The 12,910-nt window shown below is 39.8% G+C and overlaps 1 protein-coding gene across 2 annotated transcripts in view; it reads left to right on the forward strand.

Annotated features, from left to right (window-relative positions):
- The window catches only part of LOC122810214 (cytochrome b-245 light chain), a 143,660-nt gene that overhangs the window by 29,148 nt on the left and 101,602 nt on the right, over positions 1 to 12,910 (forward strand). For both annotated transcript variants that reach the window (XM_044081711.1, XR_006366064.1), the window contains exon 2: positions 2,209 to 2,278. In XM_044081711.1, coding sequence (XP_043937646.1) covers positions 2,209 to 2,278 — 70 coding nt within the window. The remainder of the gene's footprint in view (positions 1 to 2,208; positions 2,279 to 12,910) is intronic.

Below are 12,910 nucleotides of genomic sequence, written 5' to 3' on the forward strand. Positions count from 1 at the left end.
AAAAAGTAGTTTACAGCACAAGAATTTGCCTCAAAAAAGAAACAAAAAACTACAGTGTTGCAAGCATTTGCTACAGTCAGACCACAAATGGGGGAGCTACAGTGCTCAGTTTTGACAGCAGCTGCAATACGACCATTTTAAAAGGTGGTATGCACTGTTACTAAAGTAAGGGCACTCTCTAACACTTTGTGTCTGGACCAGCTGCCCCCTTTGCCCTACCCTTGCTACTCTACTGCTATTGATCATTTCACTCCCACGTTCCCTTGGAAAACACATTAAGGAGAAGTATTCAAGTGAAAGGCTAATCTTTCTCATGAAGGAAGACTAATGAATAATCTTAAAACTCTGAGCCCCCCCAAGTGGTACCATTGTTATCCTTCTGTATTCAGCATTTAGGAATTATTACTTTTTGAAGTGAGCTTGTAAATGGCTCCACCGAGGTATTTATAGTAACACTAGCATGCTTCTGACTCTTGTTAATTGCTGAAGGTGAACAGGAATGGAAGGGTACATTGTTAATTGCTGAAGGTGGACAGGAATGGAAGGGTACATTGTAAGTGTAAAGGAGACAATACATGACTGAGCCAAGGAAAGCGAGGATGTTCATGGAGGAGTTTAAAAGATGCTTAAGACAGACAAGGGAAGGAGCAGTTATAAGAGGGCTAGCTGTATTCCCTGGGAGACTGAGACTGTAGATAGTCTTATGTCATTTTTATATGGTCATGAATTGTACTACATTTAAAACTTCTCTGCTCACAATTGTTTTATGTTGTATATCTGTGTTTGTTCTGTAAAGCTGTTTATACTGTAGTCTTATTGTGTTACCTTTTTTCTTTCCCTTTACATGTGGGTGCCTCTAGTGAGACCAGTGGTAGTATCTGGTTTGCTAACGTAATCCCCCATCTCCCTGTTGTGATTGATACTTCTGCTCCTTGCATACTTGAAAAGAGCAACTGCTACTTTTTGTAGAAGTGTTTTGAAAACTCCCTGTGTTTACCCTGTGAAAAATTATGTATTTTGTTATGCTCACAGGTGTTTTCAAATTCTGCTTACTTGTTGTGTATATCTGTGTACTGGAAAATTTTATGGTCATAACATTGGCTCCCCTTATAGGAGCTTCTTTCAAAATTTGTTTTATTTATTTTTAATAGGCTGAACTTAATTAGTATGTTTGCCTTGTACAAGGATTCTTCCTCATCTGTAATAGCATCTGTTTTCATTGTATGTTCATTGTTCACCTGCACACTTGCTTGTCCTTTTGGGAGTCGCACTCCAGTTTTTGCCAAAGCTGTCCCCTTGTTACACCTCAAGTGCTGCCAGACACTTGTGATTTTACCATAATAGTTTGACGGTTTCTTTTCTAAGACTTTGATATTACTTTTTAATTTGTAGTGTCCTAGGCCTGTGAGTTGGTCATCATAAAGTGTTGTTGAACAGATTAATTTATGATGATCAATTTTTTATTTTGCTTTTGTATTTTTTATTGAGCTTTACTTTTGTGTAGTATACCAGCTCGCGTTCTAGGTAAGACTGTTGTGCTCTAGAAATTTCTAGCTGAACTGTACCACCAGCATGCTGTTGGCCTGAAAAGTAATAATCTGGACACCTGTATTGAAATTAACTCATAGAGCAGATGGGCTGCTTGGTTTCAGAAATCAGAGCTTAGATTTGTTGGCTAAGTACATTTTTTTCTTTTGTTATTGTTCCAGAGTGATGACTGCTAAATTTAACCACAGGCAAGCACATTCTTATTATTGAATTTTTTTTTTTTTTTAAATTAGTTGGTCATTGAGGTCCATGTTTGACAAAAAAGCTATAGTTTTGGTTGTAATGGTTAGTTTTTACTGACTTGTTGTGGTGAAGCAGCTTGCCCTGTCACCTCCATTGCACAGGCCTATGCTGCAAGATACTTGCATGTTTTACTTTTGATCAGATAAGTTGGAGATAAATCATGTTGAACATCCTTTATTCTACTGCATGCATCATCACAGAACAAGTGTAATATATGTGTGGCTTTGCACAACCAATAGTTTAAAGAAAATGCTTTGCATCGTTCTAAGGAGGAGGGAAGCACAGTTAAGATGGTGTAACGGACACAGATGCTACACTGAATTAAAAATAACTTGCCCTTTTCATGATGCTGTGGCATGTCATTTTTGCAATTTATTCTTTTATGTGCAACTGTTTTGTTTCACTTCTGTTTTTCAGTTCTTCTGACTGGAGGAATCGTGGGTGTGGCAGGGCAGTTTAACAAATGGGAGTTTGCTGCCTATGGAGTGTATCCTTTTAGTAGAAACTTTCTTCCTGTAAATTACTCAGATTTTGTTTAATTCGTTAATATTTGGAGAAGTGGAATAAATGTACATACTGATTTATATGTTCAGTTTCTGGAAGTGTGTGTGCACTCTGTATCTGTCTATTTGTGATTGCCTTTAATATCCTGTAAGAATAAAAAAGAGGTCTGTCTTTTGGTCATTGACTGATAATATTGTGAAATGTCATTTTACTTTGTTTCTGGTCCCTGTGTATTTCATGTTTCCTATACTGCTCCCACAAAAAAAGTGTCTTAAAAGTTTTCCTTCTTGTAGACAGATGGCAGGCTATAAACAAGAACATCTTTGCATCCCTATCCCTTATGTAAATTCTGGAAGTGTATGCTTATTACCGCCACTTAAACCCTCCCCGCCCCAACAGAACTAACATAGCAGTCACATGCTTATTTGTACTACTTTCTGAACTCTTTTATTTCTCTCTTGGAGTCCTGTGCCTACTTTAGCTTGAGTGGGCTACTTCATGCCTGGAGCAGTGCAGGGAGCAGTGCAGGTTATGTGGTTTGACAACTTTGTTAGTTCTACCTCAGTTTGTCCACAATAGTTCTAAGTTGCCTCTTGACCTCTGATAACCTTTCTGTTCTGCGATGCGTGACTGTAATGTTTCAGTTAAAGTGGCCTGTGATCACTGTCACTGCACCTTAGAAGGTTCTGGCTGGTCTGTATCACCAGCCTGCTATTGGCTGGCTAATGATCACACGTGGCATTCCACTGTCTGATAACTAACATACTGTACTTTAATGAGATTGTGGTACAAGATTATTTGTTTATCCTACAGATATATTATCATCACCTGGGACATTTTTCCATTTGCAAGTGACTCAGCTTGGGTAAGAAACCTTGCACAATGGGTTAAGTTAAAACATTTTTTTTATGTAGTTCCTCAATTTGTATACTCCTTAGCTGGACTGGAAGTGAATTTCAGGTTACAGAATGTCTTTCCTTAAGAAATCCCTGCATTTTGTATCTTGATTTTCTTCTTATTTTGATTTTTGTCTGTGCAGGAACAGTGTACTTAACTGAAGAACATTCTGGAGTGGGGAATGGGTATAGGACTGTAATCTTTGGAAGAATCCGATGCGCAAAGAATGGCGCACCCTTTGTTGTGCCCATTACCCTAGCCATTTTGATGACTAATTTTGGCAGTGCTTCTCCTTCTCAGTTACTTTTCACAGGGATATAGGGAAGAAAGACTTCTTGCAGAAACAACATCAGCCAAGAACCTAACTGTAGAACACAGAACCGTGAGGTAGCAATGCTCGCCACTGCGTCAATGTACTACCCAACATGCTCCACTTGTAATTTATTTTCTAGGACTCTATCGTTTTAAATAATTTAGGACTTTTGCTCAGACAAGGTAAATAAGAAAGACTGACACAATTGCACCAAAATGACGGATGCAAGCAGATGAATACACATTACAGAAAATAGTATATAAATATGTATTTTTTTCATGAGACAATTTTTTGTTAATGCTTACAGAATTATGTTAGAACCAAAAGTGTGCATTTATGTAGTTTCAGTGCAGAAGAGAGCAAATGTACCTAGCAAACAGTGTTATTTTAATATTATGAAAGGGACATAATTTTGTAGCTTTGTGTACTTTTTGATGTACACCATGAAGTCAGTTGAATTTACTTATGTACTTTTGCTGACTCAGTTAATTCCATTAGATTTGTGGCCTACTATCATGAGAGCGCCAAGGTGTTATTTATGTAGAGAGGGAAATTTGCCCAAGACACCTGTAAACTTCAACTAGACTAATTATTTGCTAAGGTGGTGCAGTAGTTTAGTGTTGTCGCATCACAGCAAGAGGTTTTCCAGTTCAGTTCTCGGCTGGGGTGCCTTCTGTTTGGAGTCTGCATGCCCTCCCTGCGGTCGTGTGGGTTTCCTCCAGGTTTTCCTCCTCCATTCCGAAGATAGGCAGTAGGTGGATTAGACACTCTAAATTGGCTGTAGGAGCACGTGTGTGTGAGAATGAGTTGTATGGCTGAACTACCTTGGCAGGGCTAGCCACCCAGTGGTGTAAACCTTGGCTTGAGATGATTGTCATTGTTGAGTTGACACTTCCACCCTATGTGCAGAAATGGGGAAAAAGGGGTTGTGGATGGATGGTTGCATTTTGTGTCTCCCAGGCTACCTGGTGAAATGAAAGAGAAATTCAGTGAAACAGCATTTAATTTGTGAAACTGTATTTCATAAATGGATTAAACTTTGGGTGACAAAAATACCCGATAAGCACTTTCTAGAACTGTATTTCATGGCATGTGACATCCTTAGAAACAGTGAAGTGAAAAAATAGATGTGATATCTGCTAGGTTAGGAATCTGTGTTCAGTAATTTGTACAACACAGTAAAATGCTGTACAAAGGAATAATACCGTGATGCAAATGGTTTAGTACAGTATCCTTCATTATCTTCATTTTTCAATTTTGTATATTAAAATACTTATTCCATTAGTTTTTATCTGTATGTTGAATTGTTATTGCAGTGGTATTTTATTGTGCAGTACAGTCCATCCTTATTATAGGTATCTTTACTTGTTTAGTTAGCCACCTGGTGGTGTTAACCTTGGCTCTAGATGATTGTCACTGTTGAAGTGACACCCTGATCCCATGTGCAAAAATGGGAAAAGGGCTTGTGGATGGATGGGTGGATGGATGATGCAGTTAAGGAAACAGTGGAGCAGATTAACTTGCTATGTCAATTAACAGCCTTGAGCACCAGGTAGGTGTGTTTTCAGAAGAGGGATCAGAATGAGGAGGTCCAAATTTGAGTCGAGGTTCTACAGCCAACTGGCACAAAGTGGCATAAGTAATGTACAACAGAAAAATGCCTAAGAAGGTGAAAGGTAAGTTGTGCAACAGTACTACTGTATGGTACAGAAACATGGCAGTGAGAAAAGAGCAGCTAAGGTAGCTTGAGTTTGATTTGCAATGAAATGCCTGAGATGAATAGTAAGATGGACACTGTGGGACAGAAGAAGTAAGGACACCAGATAGACACTGTGGGACAGAAGAAATAAGGACACCAGAGCAGAAAAGAACAGAAGGCAAAGTAGCCCCGGATACAGAGAAGGTCAAGGAAAACTGATTTACAATGGTTCAGTCACATGTGAAGGAAAGCAGGAGGTAATTTGATAAAGCAGATTTGGGAACGGAAAAAGAAATCTGGCTTGCTTCATTCCTAATTAAATCCATGTCTCTGGCACACTGTTAATGTTTGGTACTTCACTTTACTGTTCTGTGTTGCCTCCTTTCTCCGATACCACAGACCTAACTACCAAGAACAGGCAGAATTAGACTAACTGCATATGAAGCAATCCTTTTTTTTAATATGTATGTATGTATGTATGTGTATTATTTATATATATATATATATATATAGATATATATATATGTAGATATATATATATATATAGATATATATATATATATATATATATATATATATATATATATATAGATATATAGATATATATATATATATATATATATATATATATATATATATATACATACATATATGCTTAAGATAACCATTACCATTACAAATGTAGTATTATGAACCATATTTTTGTGTCGCTGGAAAATAAACTTAATTTTATGGTGTACTGTTGTGAAACTCTATCTTTTTCCAAGTTTCATGTTTTAGCTTGAATGTCTCCAGACATGTTCTTCTCTGATAACCATTCTAAGAATGGTCACAATAAGATTAACTATGGAGTAAGACTTTTATTAATTTGGTTCAAGTTTATTGCTCACCAGTGTGAAGGAATTCCAGATTTAGCTGAGATAAGTGTTCCATGTGGAACCAAGCCTTGACAGATATGGAAATGTGGCTTAACTCCTGTGTAACTCTAAAAGTGTGTGTGTGTGTGTGTGTGTGTGTGTGTGTGTGTGTGTGTGTGTAATGAGGACAGGCAGACAAACATTAAAATGGAAGTTCTACCGGCAATCTGAATGTAGCAATGGCTTCCCTTCCCCAACTGTTGGAAAGAACTGATGGACATGTCTCCCCTTGTGCATGAGACCAAGAAGCCATATGTGAGGTTTGTCTATGATATGCCAGAGTAGAATGCCACAAGTATCTATCAAAAAAGCAAATATGAAACTTGAATGCCTAATTACAATGAGCTGTTTATTTAAACACCACCATTCGTCATGTGAAACAGTAGATGACTTACCTTTGCACACTAGCCGTTAATAATAGGAAGTGTTTGTCATAGTCCCCATATACACCCTTAATTATGTGTTAAGAACTCATAAACTTGGAGCTAGTGAAGTAAGTTTAAATCGGCAGATGTAGTCTGTAAATCACATGGTCAACAGACTGTTAATTTTTGAGATTAATGTCAGTTGTAAGCAAATCCCAGCTGATAAACTGAGTGTGCACCACCTTAATTCCAGTGAATTTCCCATCCTGCACATAAACTAACATTTACTGCCCCTTTCTCTTGCAGCTTGCTTATCTCCCTTCTCTGCCTTACAGTTCCAGACTGGGAAGTACCTTGTGGGTGTGGGTACATTTTGTTTTAGTTCTGATAAAGTCCTCACATCAGGGGATGAAAGCGCTTAACTGTGAATAAAATTGTATTTTGGCACTGTGCTGGAGGTTCAGTTCTGCTTTTTGTGGCAAGTTTGTGTCCTTAGATTTTTTAGGTTCATAGATTAGTATTAGGCTAACTGCCCTTGTGGGCCATTTTATAAGCCTAGCCAATTGTAACCTGTGAGAATCAAACCCTGTACCTTGTGTCTGTAAGGCAAACACCGTACCCATTATGACACCTTCCCACCTATTGTGGTTTGTTTGTTTGTTTACCAGGTAGATGGGCTGATACCATATCATTCATGAATTTTTTTTCCTGCTGTGTTGATTTTGTTTAATGCTGTAGGTTGAAGGTCAAGTCTGATACTGGAGAGCCGAAGGGAAAAGGAAATCTTTGTGGCTAAAAGTAGACAAGGACTGCATGAGTGCAGGCAGGGGATGCTGAAGAACTCATGCAGCTGGTTGATCTTTCCAACCAAGTTGTGCAACAGAGTGCACCCAACCATACCTCTCAACCGTGCAAAAAATCTGGACAGAGCCTGACAGAATGGGGGGACAAAGGCCTCAAATAGGGACAGATTTTAAATATTTCTCTTATAAACCTAGAAAGTTGCTAGGATAACTGGCTTTGTATTAGCATGCATTTTTCTGAAGGATATGAAGTCTGAAACACAAATGTATATCACTTTTACTGACTTCAGTCCTCAAGCTATCCCAGTGATTTGTCAGGAAAATTACAAATTTTTTATGAGGAACTAATGAAAAATATGAGGCAAAAATCTGGACCTTCTGCAAAAATCTGTACAGTTGAGAGGTATGCACCCAACTAAATAACATAGAGGACTATGACAGAATCTCCAATAATAACATACTTGCTATGTGCTGGAGACATGGATGCCAGGAAATTCAACTGTTGAGTGAAGCACGGTAGGGTGTACAACATCCTTGATGTTTCCTTTTGTTATTTATGACATTACCACATTGCTTGGCTCGCACTGAACATGACAACAGTGCACTGGACTATTGACTTTTCATTTGTTTTCTCTGACTTTCATCTGTTGTTACTTTGATAATTCTGGTTGGAGATGTATAAGATTCCTACTTTTTGTCTGTTATTCTGGTGGGTTTACCTGAGTTGCAAAAATTTCATCTATTGTCAAGACATGGTAAACTTGGTGAAGAGTTCAACCTTCTAGACACTGTTTGCTTTTCATGATTTCCCTTTTTTTTTTTACCAACATCCCATGGCAACTGTGACGTGGATGTTAGCCCCTTTTCCAGTTCCCCGTTTTGCAGTTTGTGTTTTCTGTCACAGACTTATTAGCTCCCTTTTGTTCATCCCACCACGTATTCCTAGTTACCCTTTACTGGCTGCATGGTTCCTCCAAGCTACCACCTAAGGTTTGTATTACTTGCATCCTTTGTCTTCTGGAAGATCACAGCAAATGAGCAGAATAGACTGCATCCTTGACTGCAGTGTATGTGCACATAAAAGCATATACATTGTGATGGCAAATGAGTAAGAGGCAGCAGGTGTACCTGTAGACGTCATGAAACTTTACTTCAGACTCTCCAGTATGTAGGGTCACATGCCACAGAAGTTCAGTAATGGCCTTCATCTGACGATACTTCATGTGTATATTCATATGGGCTATCCCTTTGCTTTAAAATACCTGTACACGTTACATACATTACTTATGCATATACTATGTTCATATTATGATATACATAGATATAATGTGAACCAGAAATACTGTATTTGGCATTTATACAATATTGAGTTCAGATTTTCTTTTAACCAAAATACATTCTATTCTTCCTGCATCTGAAAAATACTGTGGATGAATAAAGTCCAACTTTCAGTCTTTGTTTGTGACATTAGTTAACCCAAAAATAATTCTTAAAAAGTGCTCCCAGGTAGTCTTGTAAATTATATTATATTTTGATCTAACTGATATGGCAATAAATGTTTTCCTTCTTTTATATATCATCATAACCGACTGTTATCGCATGTAACATACAGTAGCATCACACTCTCGACATTGGTCCACACTCAGACAGGGAACTCTCATACAGTATAATCTTTGCCATAAACTGACAGCCATTTACTTGTGTGTTTATTTCTTGTTTTTTTCCATGTAGGCTGCAAGTTGCCGTGCAGGCTGCATTCAACACTAAGTAGGACATTGGTTGGCATTACAAATTCGATACAAATCTTTTTTTTTTTTTTTTTTCCAAACTGCTCAAAATACAACTTGACAGACTATATAATTTCTTTTCCTCAGCCGAGTCTTTCTGATGTTCTACCCACTGCAAGGCATCCTGAGCTAGTGTTAAAATTTAGTTACAAATTTCTTTTTCAGTTCTATCGCAAAATTGTTTTTATCTTACAGTAAAAAATATTTACAGTATTACTTAATTCAACTCTGTCCATTTTCATTTTTCAAAACAACCACAATACTGTTATGTAATCAAAATGCTTCACACAACATATATAGTGCCTGCATATTTGAACTGCTTCTTACTGAAATTGGTACACCTTGTTTGCTGTAGCATAGAATAGATCCAGGCCTGCTGAATCTAGCTTTGTTTGTATAACTTGAGCACTAATCCAGACATTCTTTAAAGTATTCAGTTGTATTTATTACTGCAGGTAGTAACTTGATTAAAGTGTAGCTATCATTTCTAAGTCTTTTGGATTAAGCACTTGGGCTTCAGACCAGTTGTTTTACATTAGGAAGGTTTGTGGCCTGCACTGTGGTGGGAGGACAGGTAGCTTACATCCTTCTAAGTTGGGAACTGCTGATTGAGAGCTCAGTGTCTGTTATTCTAAAAGTGTATTAGTTCTGGTTTAAGCACTTGGGCTTCAGGCCAGTTATTTTACGTTAAGAAGGATTGCGTTCTGCACTCTTGTGGGAGGAGAGGCTGGACTCTGCCCTTCTGAGCAGGGAATTTCTGGTTAGAGGCTTATAGTGCCTGCATATTCTAACTGTTTCTTACTGAAATTGGTACACCTTGTTTGCTGTAGCATAGACTAGATCCAGGCCTGCTGAATCTAGCTTTATTTGTATGCTTGTTGTTTGTTTATTTCCCTGAAACGCTAATTCCACCTAAAACGTGGCCTTTTAGCACTTCTGTGGATCCCTAGTGATATCTGCATTGCTTACTGTACTTATTTCCTTGTTTCACTTGAAAGAAAGTTACTGTTTGTCGTTTTGCATTTAAGTTACCTGTAACACATTGCATTTAAGTTACCTGGCACTTGCTCACTAAAGCAATTATATAAGTCAGCTCTAAAAAATTAAAAGCACTACACCCTCACAAACTCTCCTTGAGTACCTTGTTCCCCATTGGCCCTTTTTTCAATTATAAAGGAATTCCCAATACTATTCTAGCATGTCCAAAGGTCAGTTGTCAATCTCCTCTCCGGTCCAGCTGGTGAATCTGGGAATCTTGAGGCAATGTTACAACTGCCTCATGTACACAGACAACCCTCTCCTCCTCCCAACAAATTCCAACACATGTGAGAGATGCAACCATATAGCCAAACTGGAGGCTAAGCTCTCTCAACTCAGTACTGGCGTAACCAGTCAGGAGGAGAAGGAAACCACACTCACTACAATTACAGTCTCACATAGACCTACCACGACAACAAACCAAACACATAAACACACAAAAACATACTCGGAGGCTCTAAATAAAAATCTGCCTAAGCAGCAGAGACCTCCAAAGCAGACACCCAAGCAACCGCTACCCCAAAACAAAACACGTGCAACACATAGCTCACAAAGCCAGTGTGCCGAACAGTCACAGCCCTTAAGGCTAAACAACACACCTGATACACTTGTAATAGGTGACTCTATCGTCAGGCACACTGACGTCCCACTCACCAAGCTGAACAAGGAGAAGGTCACAGTGAGCTGCCTGTCGGGCGCTAGGATCCGCCACATAACACAAGCAGTCAGGTCACTCCAAGGCAAGTACATATATGACTCAGTCATTGTCCATGCTGGTATGAATGACCTAAGACGTACCTCCCTGGACTACATGAAAAGAGACATAGAGGAGCTCTCTGAGCATGTAGCCCAGGCCGGTATGACCCTGACCTTGAGTAGCATCTTACCCTCACCAAGAATGATGCCACAATATGAAGACAAGATGATCACTTTCAACAATTGGCTTAAGTGTTGGTGTCATTCAAAGGGGATCCAATGCCTGTCAGCCTGGGATGACATGCTCGACAAGCCACGATGCTTCGCTAGGGACGGCTTGCACCTGTCACCCCTGGGCTTTCGGATATTGGCAAAGGCTCTTGCTACCCCCATAGTGCCTTTTTAGGCAAGGCTCAAAAGACAAACCCACCTCCATAGGTATCACAAGGGATAAGAAACTAAGAGTAATGCTACTCAACGCCAGAAGTCTAAACCTCAAGATGCACGCACTCAAAACTCTCCTTAGCATGGAGAACATCGATATCTGTGCAGTAACAGAAACCTGGTTCAAGGCTCCCGAGAGCACCCCAGCACTACCAGGTTATACCTCGTACCATGCTTTTCGGCCCCAAAACTTGGACCGAACCACAAAAGGAGGGGGGAGTATCAATATTCATCAAAGATACCCACACCTCCAGGTTGGTGGCACAGCACGAAGCATCAGAGACTATCCATGTGCAACTAACTGTGGGTAAAACTGCCTTCCAGTTTATAGCCTGCTACAGACCACCCTCCCAAACACAGGAACCCCACTTAGCCTTCCTGAGAATACTGAAAAATATGAAGGTCTCTCCAAACACCATCATACTGGGCGACTTCAACTACCCAAACATAGACTGGGAGCATTACTCTAGCTCCAACACCCTAGCCCAAAGGTTCCTAGAATTTATAAACTCAAATGCTATGGAACAACTTGTTACCACTCCCACAAGAGGGGAAAACATACTGGACCTGATCATCACCAACATGGGGACACTATGCTCCAGACCAGAAGTGTATCCCTCACTGGTAAGATCAGACCATAAACTAATCTCACTGGATATTCACATCCCGACCCCACCCCCTGCCCAGAAAACCACAGTGAAAAACTTCTCTAAAGCAAATTTCACATGCCTCAAAACCGAGGCGAAATCCTTCAAAGCCCCGGCCTGTGGAAAATACGGCCCAGACCGCAGAATCCTTTATAAACGCATTCTATGAACACCTTCAGGAATGCATGGATCATGCAATCCCAAATAAAACCAAGACCCAATCCTCCAAAGGCAGACGTCCTGTCTGGTGGACCCCAGCCATAAACAAACTATACAATAGAAGGAGGAAGCTACTACATGATAGAGCAAAATCCCAAAAAGGGAAGGCATCTCTGATCAGTATTAGCAAAAAAACTACGGGCACTCATAAAATCGTCTAAGGCCAGCTTCGAGAGGAAAATTGCACAGGACACTAAGGATGATCACAAGGCTTTCTTTAGTTATGTTAGGAACCTGGGTGGGAATTCCCAGATATGCTCCGAATTAGTCCAAAGTGACAAAAAATACACCAAGCCCACAGACATTGCCAACATCCTAGCTGACAGGTTCAGTGCAAACTTCTCCCCCCTCTCCCCACCAAAAGGGCAAATATCTATCCCAACAGAGTGCTGCCCCCCTGACATCTCAGATGCTCAGGTAAGAGCCGCTCTCTCCAAAGCAAAAAACACAGCATCAATGGGACCAGATGGTGTCCCGGGCTGCGTCCTACATGAACTCCAGGAAGAGCTAAACCCAAACATAAAACTACTGTTCAATTTTAGCCTTACTACAGGATATGTACCCAAAGAGTGGCGTACAGCAACAGTGGTCCCTCTCCACAAAGGTGGTGCCTCAACGGATCCTGGAAACTATCGCCCCATAAGCCTGACTAGCTTGGTCTGCAAAGCTATGGAAAGGATCATCATGGACCTCATAAATAAAGATATTGGGGACCTACAGACACTGGATCCTACCCAGTTTGGCTTTGTTAAGGGCAGATCCTGCCTCTTAAAACCTGGTCGATTTCTTT

This window comes from Protopterus annectens, chromosome 8.part1 (genome assembly GCF_019279795.1).
Source record: "Protopterus annectens isolate FY-2018-M chromosome 8.part1, PAN1.0, whole genome shotgun sequence".
In the NCBI taxonomy this organism is placed as follows: domain Eukaryota; kingdom Metazoa; phylum Chordata; order Ceratodontiformes; family Protopteridae; genus Protopterus; species Protopterus annectens.